The 15904-nt window shown below is 35.7% G+C and overlaps 2 protein-coding genes across 2 annotated transcripts; both read right to left on the reverse strand.

Moving 5' to 3' along the window:
* Positions 1-123: 123 nt before the first annotated feature.
* Positions 124-10992, reverse strand: LOC135954388 (cubilin homolog). Its single transcript, XM_065504538.1, has 14 exons — positions 10711-10992; positions 10450-10562; positions 10205-10385; positions 7988-9633; positions 7830-7918; positions 7282-7771; positions 7061-7218; positions 5168-6996; positions 2687-5048; positions 2435-2611; positions 1998-2139; positions 1758-1927; positions 701-992; positions 124-569 (listed from the first exon to the last, which is right to left on the reverse strand). The coding sequence occupies exons 1-14, from the start codon at positions 10980-10982 to the stop codon at positions 316-318; spliced, it is 8175 nt and encodes a 2724-aa protein (XP_065360610.1). The 5' UTR covers positions 10983-10992; the 3' UTR covers positions 124-315.
* A 76-nt stretch (positions 10993-11068) lies between these two features.
* Positions 11069-14573, reverse strand: LOC135953875 (cubilin homolog). The gene is made up of 9 exons (XM_065503898.1): positions 13862-14573; positions 13642-13745; positions 13181-13580; positions 12873-13109; positions 12063-12815; positions 11682-12005; positions 11456-11621; positions 11133-11395; positions 11069-11089 (listed from the first exon to the last, which is right to left on the reverse strand). The coding sequence occupies exons 1-9, from the start codon at positions 14411-14413 to the stop codon at positions 11069-11071; spliced, it is 2820 nt and encodes a 939-aa protein (XP_065359970.1). The 5' UTR covers positions 14414-14573.
* Positions 14574-15904: the final 1331 nt, after the last annotated feature.

Genomic DNA, 15904 nt, shown 5'->3' on the forward strand with positions numbered 1-15904 from the left:
ATAAAAATGTTAGTCATTAAAAAAAACTTGTTACTGTTTTTCTTGCGCTTTCATTTGCACTAGTATACAGTGGGGCAGAATCAAAAATTGAAAATTTCATTGAGTTTTGTTAATAAATAAAGATTTTATTACATATTACATATTTATTGAGTTTCTAAAACTAAAATTTGTATCAAAATTTTAATTGGATTGCAATAAATTTCTTACAAAATACTTCACTGAATTATAAAGTTGAATAGCAATAACATTTTTATTTTTCAGAAATGCCAACACAAATTCTTAATTTAGAACAGAGTTATAATAATAATTTTTAATTTAATGATTATTTATAACAAATCCACTTCGTTCCGTTTCATAATTTAAAGTACTGTAGCTCAATGTCCAGCCTTTACCATCGAAATTCGGTGATTTTTTAGAAATAATTGCTACATGGGCACTGCTTGATTTTATATTATCCGGTGCATTGGAGCCACATAGAGTTTTTAGTAGTTTTTCAGTACCATTGGGCAAAATTTCAACAATTTTAACATTATCCAAATGGCAATTAGTAATTGCTCCCATATCGAAATCTATATTTAAAAGAAAAACAAATAGTTAGAAGTTTCGTTTCCACAAACTGCATTGATTGGCAATAAATTCATCACAATTGGTCAATTCACAAGGTCTCTTATCATGTCATATTGTCATTTTATATATTTACCATAAAATTGTAAATTTTTAAGACTAGTAACGGGTGTTATAATATCCCAGCGACATTCCGAAAAATTACGATCGTTTTCGAAGTCCGGGCTGGTGAATTGTGCCTCATTAGATGTAAATATTCCACCACAACCGGGTTTTAAATTACGATCACTTGCTGAGTATACCATGGATAGCGTCGTATACTCTGCTGCCTCAATGCGAACGGCATTGGTTTTGGTGTATAAATTGATAGTTAAGTAAGCATTTTGACAACGATTTAATAAAGTTTCATTTGTTTTGAGATCAATTATCTGAAAGGAAGAAAAAAATACAAATTAAAACACTGAAATGAAACACTTTTTTGCATTAAAGCCCATTGCATACAAATTGCTGACTTTGCTTATAGACTATTCAATATTGTTTTTTTATTAAATTATGGGGGCACAAATCTGAAAGATCAGAAATACTCGTACTTTGTTGAATATATATGAAAAACTAGGTACAGATTATGGACCTATAGATCCTGATTATGCACCTATTTTTTCAGATATATTCAACAAACTACGAGTATTTCTGATCTTTCAGAGGGGTGAAAACATCGGCCACTAAACCATTCCTCATTCGAAAACCATCCGTGGGTTTTCAGAAACCTGGCTTTCAAACAATTTGCCCCGATCTGAATACTCTGGATTACAAATTGTGGACCGTGTCCTCTAACATGGTTTGCCATTCTTAAGACTGCATTGCGACTTAAAGCGTGCGTGAAGGGCAAAAGTGGACATTTCTAATGAGACAACAGTATTTATGTCCCTAACCCTAACCGGGTTGAGTTCGGGTATATAAATAAATGATGCTGAATTCTTTAAATACATATTTTAATAATAAAATAGTTAAAAAAAATTAATTCTAACTTGTAAGGGTATCTAAGGGCTTCATTTTATAAAACGCAACGATAAACGTTAAACAAATTTTGTATGGAAAAAAATTCAAGTTTAAAACCTTTCCAAACGTTTCGTTTTATAAAATGAGGCCCTAAGTATCTAATTAGTTAATACTAAAACAAAGAAAATACATACCTTAAAGTGCAACTTAGTACAGTCATAGTTTTTGAAATATAGCGAAGTGATGAAAAAGTTTAGTGTATAATTCTCTGGCACTACTATGGTATCCATACAAACTTCGTTTTCCTTTCCATATCCCCGATATTCAATATTCTTACTTAGCAAATTATAAGTACGATTACAAGCTTAGAATTTGAAGAGAACAACATATTTTAGATTTGTTATGATATATATTTATTATTGTATTATTCTTACCATCAATTCTTTGAACAACAAACTCGAAACCTTTTCCCTCCTCTGTGAAATCACTGTGAAATGTTATGTCCACATAATCCTGGTAACTTTTATTGGAGATAATAGTGAAATTTTTAGCTTTACCGCATAAATTATTTACAGCCTGCAAATAAAAGCATTGTACAAATGAAGCTAAAACTATGACCGCTCTTTGTAGAGTATTGTATCTCTTGGTGCTGAATATTTGAGCAAAATCGGATAACAGGGACGAAACAAAATTGTTTAACCAGCCATTGGACCTTAGCCATTCCAAATTGGTTAAAACATCACCCCAACTACTTTAATCAACACAAAAGCTCGTATTAGAGTTATCCGATTTGGCAAAAAATTTCAACAGTCAACTGCAACAATAACCAGCTATCCTAAGATTCATAAAATACAACTAAATTATTACTTACATAGGTATCTCTAATATTTATATAATCCAAACATTTGTCCGTGACTTGTGATTTATTTTGCAAGTCCATGTAATTGAACAAGAATTCCAATTGGTTTGAAGAAATCAAGCGCCAAGTGCAATGAACATTGGCTCCATATTTAGCTAATCCATTGGGCGGGAATGTGAATTTATATTTCTGCAAAAGTAATTCATGAATAAAATTAAAACATTTCTGAGTTTACATCGCAAGGCTCAACATGCGATTGCTCACCTCATTATCACCCAATTTGTATTCGGTGAGACCGCATTCTGTCTTTTCCATTTTAAGGATTATTTCAAAATTATATTGACCCGGTTTATCGGCATTCAATTTTATTGAGGCAAACTCATGGGAACTAATAAACGTCGTATTCGTGCTGGACGGAGAACAAAATTTACCAAAAGACACATCATATGTTGTTGGATTGTCAAATATTTCCAAATAATTGCAATTATTTTCGCATTTCATTTGGCGATTTTGACACGTTGAGTTGGCGGTATTTATTTGTAACTTTTTAATCTCGACTCGTATGCGATAATCCTTGGGAGCGGTTATACGATAATTACATATGTACTCTTCGCTAGAGTTGATTTTCAAAACGCGAACCAATGTTAAGGGAGAATTGCCTTCGGTGAGTGAAATGCGCTCATTGCAATTCGCTATAAATACAATGTGGGCTTCAAAACCCTTTCCCGAGCCCGAACTATCCGAAATGGCATTTATAACTGCCTGATTACTATCTACAACTATAGGGGTATTGGTGGAGTAGTTGCCGCTTAACTTGGCCACAAGTTTTTCCTTTTTAATTTGAACTCCGCTATAAATGCTAAGATGATCGTAATTCTCTTCAGTGGAAAAATATTTAAATCTCACAGCAATGGAGTGTTCGGGCGGTGCTGTTATGTACCAGATGCAATTCATGTTATCGTCATAAGTATTTTCCGTTTCATGTTTTAGAGGTCGTATGACAGTGGGTGCTGTCAAATTGCCACCGCACGTATCGTAGGCATATTCCAAAGTGAATTTCTGTCCTACATACGAATCATATGTAAAACGTAGATAATTGTAAGCTCTCTCTTCCAATTCGAGCTGACAATGTTGCGTTCCCAACATGTCAAGTCCATTTTCATCACGTTTGTTGACCGTCATTAAACCCAGTCTACAAGAGTCTCGAACAAAGACCATAGGTTGGTTGTCAAACTTTGCTCGGACAACTATTCGTTTATCGGTTTCATTTGCTTTGAACATGTATTGACAATGCAGTCTACGCCAACTTCTGGCATTGTTTGGTGGACTTACAATGAATTGTGGTTGGGTTGAAGTAACATTCACCTCCAAGTAACAATGAGTTTGAACAACAAACTCGAAACCTTCAGTAGTTACATTTTCATTTGTACGGAATATAAGCTGAAGGCGATTTGAAGTTGAATTATATACGGATGGTACCTCCCTACCGCAAAAACGTGCCTCGGGCATCCAAAGTCCGTCGCTGTCACGCTGAATTTCCAAATAGTCCTTTGTACAGTTGGGAGAATTCTCAATAAAGAATCTGCCCAGAAACTGCACTTGCAGATATAGACCCGGTTTGGTATGGAATATCCAAGAGCACTCTTGATTGTTCTTATAGGAAGTCTGGTCAATCCTAATGGAGGAAGTGGTCATATCGACCATAGTTTCACTAGAGCACGAGAGGCTCTTCTCTATTCTCAAGGCAAAAGCTGATTTTTCCGCACGATAATGACTGGAACTGTATACCAGGAAGGTATTACGCTTTGATATTAAGTATTCAAAATTATCAATGGAACTGTCTTTACAAATCTTTCTAGCTGAGGTACGGTTCATCCACTGACCCTCAATTATTTCAACATACTCATTCTCACAAGATTCTGTGAATGAGAAATTTCCGATTAATTTAAATTCTCTGCTCTTGTCCGTCCCATACGATACAAATGGTTTCACTAAGGTCCACACACATACGATTTGTCTCCCGTTATAGTTTGTATTTCCTTGAGGATAGTTAATATCCTTGCCAGTGTTTACGACAGTGACTACACCGCCACATGGATACTTCCTATAAGACATCTTCAATCTCTGTATGCGACTAGCGGCATTTTGATTGATCGAAAGAGAACCCGTAGGTTGGGATTGTGCATGTATGTAATCGGTTAGATTATTACCATAATATGTGTTCAAATAGAGGTCCTTAAATATTAATGGATTCTTATATAATCCCATTCTTCCGTTACCAGTGACAACAAGTGTGGAGATATTGAATGCTATGGTCTCACCTTCATTCAGTTTTATTTTAATTCCACAATAGAAATTGTCACTGAAGACGGTATCCAAGCCAGGTATATTTATTGAACCTATACTATGCTCTTCGTCTATATCGGTCGGACAGGGAGATTCCTCATTTGAGCTATAACGGGCTTTTAAAGGTCGCAATATTGAATCAGATCTTGGTACCACGATTTTCAAATACATCAAGTTATCCGTTGATTGTAGGACAGTATTGGGATTAAACGTACTAGTTGTGAATGATGTAATTTCTGAGGTTAAATCGAAATTATTAAAAAGGGAAATACGGAATGGGCTGGAAAGGAAAGGAAATACGTTTTTTGTTTCAATTAATATTTATCAATAATACGATAGCATTATAACCTATATATAGATATAGATAGTTTTTTCAGTTCAGCAGTTATTCTTACTTACGTTGTCAAATTTTGATCCTTTATATCTTCCATATTTAGAAAATCCAAACGAACTCTTTGCTTTTTAGGCACAGTAATCTTCCAAGTGCATGTATTCTGATAGTGAGGCTTAGCTGCAAGGTTCATGGTAATCTGGCCGGAAACACCATTTATTGTATTGGAACAATAGGTACTATCCGAATTGAATTTCATTGAAAATCCTCTATAGTTGACTGTTTTTAAGAAGGTATGGAATCGTATAATGGCCTTATTGGATGCAATCAGGAATTCAGTTCTATTTGTAGTATTGCCATATACCATTATGGGTGGAATATTAGCATCAGCACCATCTATGGTAATAATTTCCAAATGGTCGGATGAGCTCAGTTTAGTTTCGTCGAAGGGCAGATTTATATCAATGAGATTTAAGCGTATTAGGCTTTTGCCTTGTAAGTTAATGACAAAATCACACTGTGTAGATGATGGATATGATGCCGGGTATCCGGGAGACATAATATTGCCAAAGTTTTCTGTGTATGTACCACCACACCGGCTAATTGAAATTCGTGCCTTAAATCCATTGCGAGGTTCCGCTATGTCCGTCAGATAGTGCATGTACAATATATTTTGTGTGGTCCTTAAGTTAGAAGGTTTACGGCAGTAACGTCCTAAATTTCGCGATAATGAAGTAGAACCATCAAAGAGTTCTAGATATTCCTGAGAGCAATATCTGGAATTCATGTCGAAACGCTCTAAGAACTCTACTTCAATTATTTCTCCTTGGGGTGCCACTATTCGCCACTCGCACTCAGTATGTGGATGTGGCACATTGGGATACAGTGGCGAGGTGATATTTATCACTGAAGCTTGTGGTATTAAACGTATTTCTTCACTACATTCGGAATATTCGCGATATGTCAGATTCCAGAACTTAGTACGTGAAAGTTTTGCACTTATCTTATCCAGATTTAGTTTATATTTGATGGTCAAATGGTTGCTGGTGGAATTTACATGGATTGAGGTGATATTTTGCGGATAGCATAATCTTCCGGGTGATATGAGTGGTGCATGATCATCTACACCATCGTAAAGCATCGCATGTGTACTGCACTCTTCATCAAAATCGTCTTTGTCAAGTGTAACTCTGGGATAATCCAGTTGCACGCGTATACGTTTACCCGGCTTAACGTTGACATGCCAAATACACTGGGTATTAGGACCATCATTGAAATCATACAACAAACTGCCATCTATGAAACCAACGGAATCGGTCATGTTGGAACCACATTTGGCCACAACTTTAGCTAGGAATCCAGTACGATTAACGGACATATCTGTCACAAAATCCAATTTAATGTGTGGTGTACCATGTACCCATAGAAAGGGAGATTCTTTCATCCATTTGCGAACATTGGAACCATTACACAACTGTTCTTGTTTATGCCAAGACACTAACTCAACGGATGTAGAAATTTTCAGATAATCCGCAGAGCAATCGCCTGTGGTTTCTAGGTCAACATCATACAGAGCTACTGCGACATGTTCTATAGGATTAACTGGTTTGAAAATCCAATCGCAATGAAGACCATGCTCATAGCCTTTGGGATAGCCAGGTGAAATAACTCGAATGGCATTAAAACGATGCACTTTTATAAATTCTTCTGAATGACATTTGGTCAGTGTTGTATTGCTGTCGAGAGGTTTGTTCGTGGTGGTATTCCATAATATAGAGAATGTTTCGAAATTGTCGTTGTCCGTTTGTAAGTAGACCACATTCGAACTTGATACAAAACGCCAAGGAGATGGAAGTATGTCAACCAAAAGTGCTGTTTCATCATAACCATCATAAAGCTGTAATACGTAAAAGTAAAAAGTTAAATTGAATTAACGCAGATTTAAAAAAGTGTTTTCTCACATTTAACCCCTTGTTGTATTCGTGAAAGCTCAATTGAATGAATTCACCTCTGGGAACTAAAATGCGCCAGGCATAGGGTTCCTCATCATTTCGAACCATATTAATGGGGGGATTTGATATGTATCCTTGAGTAATATTTACTAAATCATTTAGATGAGCTAAAATTTATTTAGAATTATTATTTGCAATGAATTTGTCTATGTTTTTCCAATTAATCTTACCATAGTTCCAAGATAGTTTAAAACCTTTGCCGGTGCTACCATCCGCACTATGGAATCTTAACCAAAATCTCTCAAAAGAGACCAAAGTATTTTCGGGTTTCTCTAAGCCGCAATATATACCCAATACTTTGCTCTCTGACCAGCTTCTTATTTCCAAATAATCTTCATTGCAGTGTTCTGAGTTGGCAATATCCAATTGATCGAATTGCAATTCCAGGAAACTACCTTTAGTTCCTTGCAACACCCAAGTACATTCAATATTTGGTGGATATGTCGAAGGATAGTAGGGAGAAGCCAATGAACCCTTCGCCGATTCTATATAGCCACCACATGAATGCTGTATTGTGGAATATTTGGCACGGAAATTAATATTATTGGCAAAGATGTGTAATTTTGATGCCTCGAAGACCAGATCGGTTTGGTGATCTTCACACGTATACAGAGTATAATTGCCTGACTGTAGGTTATCATCAAAATGATTTTCTTTAAACTGCAAAATTGTTTTATTTAATTAGTTGTAATTTAGATTCCATTAGAGCAAAACTTACCCCTAAACCATTTTTACACAATTCCACGTTGTCGTTATTCATACGACAGTAACAATCCAATTGTAAAATGTTGAGACTTATTAGAGTGCCTTAAAATGGAAATACATTGTTACTTGTTTGAAATAGTTTTCTGGGGTTTGTAAATAAATATAGTATACCTGGCTTCACATCAAATTCCCAAATGCATTCTTCTGTGGCCAAAGACTTAATGTAACCAACTGACTCCGTTATTAGACCTCCGCATTGTTTTTTAAATTCTATGGCAAATTTTCCCAAACTTTGCTTGCCTCTATCTTTGTATTCGATTCTCAAATGATTGCCGTGCACAAGTTTAATATTCGGCATTTCTACGCCACAAAATTTGTCCAAATATTGAATAGATGCCCCCGTAACTTTCGAAAATTCCATTGAAGCCTCAGTGCAGTTTGGAGAGTCACTAAGATGAAATTCGTTAAAGTCTAAACGAATGCCATACGAGTCGGGTACGGTGATGTCCCAAATACAATCGTAAGACTGGGCATTGGGCGAATAAGGATAATTTGAAGAACTAATAAAGCCAGATGTACCTCTAAATGAGCCACCACACGAGGCCACTTTGGTGTGATAAAATGCCTTAAAGTATTTACGAGATCTTGTGGCACTCGTACGAAAATGTACATATAAACGATTGGCCGGGGATGTAATCGATAAAGGAATTTGCTGTTCTTGGCATTCTTTACCAAGTTCTATGCTGGAATTTTTAAATTCTTTAATTTGTAACATATTCTGGTTACAATCCGGACTATCACTGTCTATATGGAACTCCACCACATTCAAAAATATTTGTTTTCCCGGTGGCACCTCAATAAACCAATCACAATCCAAATCATTGCTGTAGGGATAATTGGGTGAAGTGATGTAACCAAATGCATTATCCATATGCTCTCCGCAGCCCTTGCGCGTGTATTCCAATCGGAAACCATTTTTGTTGTTGGAATAGTCGGTAACGAAGTGTATTATCATACGATTTCCCTCAGATGTTAACGGTTCCGATGTATAGGTGCATAAATGATGTTTCTTCAATATATCCATGTCTTTCATATCCCAAACTTCGACATAATCATATTCGCATGTCATATCATCCACCTCCATATTAAGGTGGGAAAATACTAATGTTAATTTGTTGTTGCGACCCGCCTTAAGATCCCAAGCGCAATTCTGATTCTCGGGATAGTTTTCAGGGAAATTGGGCGATTCAATTACACCACGATAATTATCAATAACAGTTTTACAGTTGGTTTCATAGTCGAGTACAAACTCGGGAGTCTCATATTTGGAGTTTTGTGTTAAAGTATAAATAATTAAAAGTTGATTTGAGGTAGATTTTAATTGCATAATCTGTCCCTTTAGAATGTTACTGCAGTTAAATTGAAGTAAAGGACTTAAGGTGGAACCACCATCATAAATTCTCAAATTATTTTTACGACAAAACTCCAACTCATCTGTGGAAGTTGTTACTCTCAAATCTATGGATGATCCTTGAGAAACAACTACTTGCCAATCGCAAATCATGTGAATATTATGTATGGCTATTACCTCTGGAGTGGAGTCATAGTGTGGAGGGTGTATAGAACCTTTATATGCAGTTAATTTGCCACCACATCCTGTTGTAGTCTGTTCCCAGTTAAGATAAAATCCCGGACCTTCGATGTAGCTGTCACTAGTAAATCTTATATACAAGCTGTTGGTAAACGATGCTAAGCGGGAGGGTATTTCACTGGCGCAGTAGCGCCCTATTAATGGTGAAGTTGAGAATTTTCCATTCCTTTAAGAGACATGTAAAATACAATTATTAAAAGTCTTTAAAAATAAAACAAGTAAGAGAGCTTCACATTCAAACTTTTAATGATAAATATATTGTTAAAAAAATTGTTTGGTCAAAAAGTAAAAAATTCGATTAAAAAATATTTTCCGCGAAAATTGTGAACATATAAAATCAAAAAAACTTCAGCTTCAAGATCAAAATCGCAAAAAAACTTAAAAAAAAATCGTTTTTTACCCTGTTCAGGTCCATAGGTAGCAAACCGTTCAAAATTCATGGAGACAATCAACTACACCTTATTTCTAAAATATCCCCAGAAGATCTCAATAAACATCTTTCTAGAACATATGAACGTCCTAGAAATGATTCTTAACACCGTTTAGGTAGGTCAATGTAAAACTAAAGGAATGAAGTCTTTTGGACCATAAAATATTAAATGATTATAAACTAAAGCATATCTTTAGGAAGCTTTAAAAAAGTAGTTTCGATTTTTTTTGGTGTCCGTATATGGTTATATTTACATGACTTAAAAAATTATACACAGTGTAATTATAAGATTTTGAATTTCACTCACCTTATTTCTAAAATATCTCCGGAACATGAGGGTTCCAAGGTGAAATTATGTACTTGTAATTCGATTTTGTTTCCCAAAGGTGCTGTTATTACCCAAACACAGTCAAGATTTGCTTGATATGCTCTGGGCCATGATGGCGATGTGACGGCTCCATACAATGTACTATAATTGCCACCACAAGCTAAAATGTAGTTTAGTTATTTAACATTTGTTTACATACAACTTGCATGAGTTCCTGTACCTACCTTGTACTGTACTGATAAACTCGTATGATCCGGATATTTTCATTCGTTGATTCATTATAAGGGTAATTGTATTAAAGTTGAATGTTTCCCGTATTTCAGATGATCTTGTGACACTAGAAAAAATATGTATTATTGATTGATTAGAAAATTAGATATTAAAAAAATGCTTTAACATAGGAAGGATTCTTCTAGATTGCAAGTCCATGTAATTCAATATCAAAGTTATAGAAATCTATGCCTAAGCTAAAAGTCTCAACTTACTTTTTCAAAAGGAAATCTCTTCCGGCTGTTTGATTGGCATATATTAAAAGTGCGCCACTATCTCCATAAATGGTGTATTCCATGTCCAACTTGATGTGTTTTCCTTCGGGAGCTTCAAGAATTATAATACAGTCTTCACCGTTTACGGTTTTATCTATCGATCCCTTATTTTCTGTAAAAACACCACCACATTCGATAGTTTCAAAACTGTATTCAATACGCAATCCTCTAGCCTTTTCACTATTAGTAGTTGCATGGAATACGATGGTCATTAGATTACGTTCAGATCTCAGTACCATGGGTGAACCTTTGTGGTATCGTCGTTTATTCGCATCAGAAAGATAAACCTGAAAATAAATTAAGAACAAATACAAATTGACTGTTAAAAAGTGCTTTAAAATAAATAGAATTAGGCAGCTTACATCCACATATGATATAGAGTCATCATTTAGTTTATCAACCTCGGTAATACTATTGTTGGCGACCACATTATCCACAGTATCGTTAATATTAGTTGTTACGGTTATGGTTTCTTCTAGAGAGAAATCGGTGAAATTGGCTAAAACCAAAGAATCACCGGGACCGTAGATATGGAAAGTACAAGTTATATGCTCTACATAAGGTTTGGGATAGTTAGGAGTGCTTAATGCACCCGAGTCAGGGCCAAATACTCGGAATTCACAGACTGCAATTATTCAAGATTATGAAGGAATTTCTCTTAAGAGGAACTTATTCACTGACTTACCTCTAGAGTATTTCGCTCTGATTGGATTATTATTCTTAGTCTCATCGGATAGTGAGTTTTTGTATCTTACCAACATATAATTAGAGCTGCTTACTACCGGTTCCGGAATTTTTCCTCCACAGGCCACTAATAGCTGAGAATCTTCATCGGATTTGCCATCAAAAATCTTAAATCATATAATGTATAAATTAGTTGGCATTGTGGAAAAATTAAACCTACATTTTACCTCAATTCTATTCAAATTACAATTTGTCACTTCGAAAGATTTCAAATCTAAGAACTCCCACTTCACTTGTGTGCCCTGGGGTTGTTGTATTAGATATAAGCAGGTGGCCTGTTCGGATGGACCAATTATGTAACCAGAAGGTTCCGTAAATATACCACCACAATGTGGTATTCCGGATTCTACTTCGTAATGCAATTGAAAAGAACTGTCGGCACTAAAACGATCTGTGTGATAATGCAGGGAGATTTTATTGGAGGATGAACGCAAAACTTCAGCCTTAGAGGTTTGGCAATATTGCTTGAGCAATAAATCAGCATCAAACATCTTAAAATAAAGAAATTAAGAAGAAATATTGATTTTTATTTTATATAAATTCTGTACCTTTAAAGAGTCTCCAGTGCAATTGGGCAGGGTACCTAGATTGACGTCATACACTCGAATGGCGAAACGGTAACCATAAGGAGCCGAAAGTTCCCACTGGCATTCACGGTTTATAGGTGTTTTGCCTGGATACCCGGGTGACTTTATGACTCCTGCATCTTTATTGGACAATTCAAGAGTCTCTCCACACACATGAGGTTGTGAAACCCAAGACATATCAAATCCTGGCCTATTTGTGGCATTGTCCGATCTAAACCAGAAGAATAAGAGATGATGTGAAGACACAATATTACCTCCTAATGGTAATTCATTGCCACAAAATCTTCCTATTAGTTGAGAGGCCAAACTATTGCCGTCATGTATTTGCAACCAATCGCGGGTACAATCGTCGCTACCTTCAACATCAAATTTGGTAAATGTGACATTCAGTATATGTGTTGGCGTAGTGCGAATAATCCAGGCACATCTCTCGTTGACCGAATACTCTGGAACATCATCGGTAGGATATTTAAGTACACCCGTAGGCAGTCGCATGGTCTTTGCACAAACACTGCGCAGAACTTCACAACGTTTACCCGTTGTACCGGGTAGACAGACGCATTTGAATCCTTTAACAGCCAATGGTTTGCATGTACCATCATTTTCACAAGGATTTGGATGACAGCCATCGGCTATTTCGCACAAAGCTCCAGAGTATCCGTTGGGGCATAGACATGATGTGGTACGGCCGTATGATAAGCAAGTGCCATTGTTCTGCAAATGTTGGTGGAATTTAGAGTTTTTCAGAGAGATGTATGTCTATTTTCTTACCTGGCATATATGACTTTCACATGAATCCGTTAAGGGGTTGGTATGGCAGCCTCGTGGTCCGAAACCATGACCGAACATGCCTGCCGGACAAGTGCAAGAGGCTACTTCTGATATGTATTCGCATTTGGCTTGAGGATGACATATCTTTTCATCGTTGCAGGAATTGGAAGGAGCTAATTCGCATGTATGACCATCCCCCACCCAACCCGGTGGACAACTTGCGCAAAGATAGGAACCCTAGGGGGGAATTAGAAATTATTTCCTAAATATCTGACATGAAGCCAAATAATAAAAAATATCCAACCCACCTCTGTATTTATGCAACGAACTTTTGGCAACAAACTGCAGCCACCATTATTACTGCTGCATTCATCAATATCCAAACAGGTAATACCATTCCCAGTATAACCTGCCGGACAAGGGCCACATTTAAAACTTCCCGGTAGATTAATACATTCACTATGGCAGGGATTGCTCGACCCTTCACATTCATTTACATCAACATCACAAGCCAGCGATGCCAGGCTGGTGGCGTTAATGGAAGTGGTATTTCGTGTCCAACCCTGTTCACAAATACAAGTATAACCTTGTTGGTTATTGGCCGGTACACAGGTGCCATGAGCACAGAGTTCCTGTGATTGGTCCTGATGACAAACAACATTACGTAAACGACAATGGGTGCCACTGAATCCTTTGGCACAGTTACATCTACGAATTAAGTGAAATTATTTGACAAACTAGAAACGTTGCAATCGCATGTCAAACTTACTTGTAACTACCCGGTGTGTTAATGCAAACAGCATTATTTTGACAACCTAAATCAGTGCCCGACAACAAGTAACATTCATCCACATCTTCTTCACAAGTTTTTCCCTGATGAAAACAAAACAAACCACCCATAAACATTAATATCGATTATTTAAATACGCCCCTTAATTGTTAATTCAATGTTTAAATGTAAAAATTTACTGTTTATCTCCTATTCATACCGTATAGCCTTCCGTACATTCGCAATGGAACCCGTTGTAAGAATCATAACACGTTCCACCATTCTTACAAGGTTCTGTGGCTTCAGCACATTCATCCTTTTTCAATTTACGTTCCAACGCCAACAATCTGCCATTTAATCTATTGATACGCCCCAAATTTCTACGAATCACACCCAATTGCAGAGTACGCCTTGTGCGATTCTGCGATGTCATCAGTCTGTGGGCAAACCGCTCAAGATCATCGTGTAACTTATGAATTTCACTTTTAATTTCATCTGTGGAGTACATTTCCGTTTGTTTAGTCTCACTATCCACAATGGCAGGCGTATAACGTTGACGTATTTTTTCCATTAAATTCACATTGTTAAGGAACAGCGAAGAATCGCGTGATAAACGAAAGGTTATGTTGCGATCGTGGGCTGCCTCCAATACGAGATCACCATTTTTGAGTTTAATTTTTGGTTGGTTATCATAATCACACAGGACATTTGTTGGCCATAAGGATATAATTGCAGCAAAACATACAAAAAAGGACTGAAGCTTTTCACACATTTTTCACTGAATTTATTCCCAGTTTTTTTTATACAAAATCCTTTTGGGGGTGTACACCCGGTATTAGTTGGGAATTCTGTTTTTGTTTTTTTATTTTCACTTCACTGTTTAATTATTTTTTATTTTTACTTCACTAATGTTAACGTTTTGAAATTCACTCGCGCACTAATGTCCATCTAGAAATGGCTGCGCTATTTATACTAAAAGGGGCGTACTTTTTTCGACGATCAAGAGGAGTTTTATCAGTGTGAGTACTTCTGTTTCAGCAGATTTTATTATTTTTATTTTGAAGCCACTGGGGATTTAAATCCCTAATTCCCTAATCAGTTCAACTAAACACTGATGTGCTACTTGGAATTTATTTACATTCGATAAATTCGGTTTTGATATAAAATATGAGTGATCACAGATGAGGATTAGTTTCCTTAAAATCAGAGGTTGAGCTTATCAGACCTGTCACAGAATTCAATTCCGATCGAAAGTGGAATTAATTCCGAAATTTGCTCCTTCAAATTACACGAAATCTGAAGAACATAAACGAAATCGACCGGAATTGAAATCAATTTTTAGTATGTAATTTGAGTGATCACACATTGAGCTTATATTTGCTCAAATTGCAGTATTTACAAAGTTATTAACGATTTAAGATATTTGAATTTTTTATACTAAAAATCAATTTTTAGTATGAAATATCAGTGATCACAGATTGAGCTTATTTTGTCTCAAATCGCAGTATTTACAAAGTTATTAACGATTTAAGATATTTGACTTTTTTATACTAAAAATCAATTTTTGGTATGAAATATCAGTGATCACAGATTGAGCTTATTTTGTCTCAAATCGCAGTATTTACAAAGTTATTAACGATTTAAGATATTTGACTTTTTTATACTAAAAATCGATTTATAGTATAACATTTGAGTGATCACAGATTGAGCTTCTTTTGTCTCAAATCGCAGTATTTACAAAGTTATTAACGATTTAAGATATTTGACTTTTTTATACCAAAAATCAATTTTTGGTATGAAATATCAGTGATCACAGATTGAGCATCTCTTGTCTCAAATCGCAGTATTTACAAAGTTATTAACGATTATGATATTTCACTTTTTTATACTAAAAATCAATTTTTGGTTTGTATCAACTAATTTTTTAGTGGCTAGTATCAAAAGTTCTATGGATAATATCGAATTATTCGATTGGCAACAAATCGCAATGAATCAGTTTTATCTGTGCAGAAATAATACTGTATCTTTACGGAAAAAACTTAAGGCTTCATTTTATAAAACGAAATGTTTGAAAGCGTAAGCAATTTATATGATGAATACTTTAAAAAGGGTTTAAAACTTTAATATTTTATTTAGGGCCTCATTTTGTAAAACAAAGCGTTCCGAAACGTAAGCAATTTGTATGAAGAATACTGGGAAAAGCGTTTGAAACTTGAATATTTACCATAAATTACAAGGTTCTTAACGTAGGGTAGCATATTGA

Source organism: Calliphora vicina, chromosome 3 (assembly GCF_958450345.1).
Source record: "Calliphora vicina chromosome 3, idCalVici1.1, whole genome shotgun sequence".
NCBI classification, from domain to species: domain Eukaryota; kingdom Metazoa; phylum Arthropoda; class Insecta; order Diptera; family Calliphoridae; genus Calliphora; species Calliphora vicina.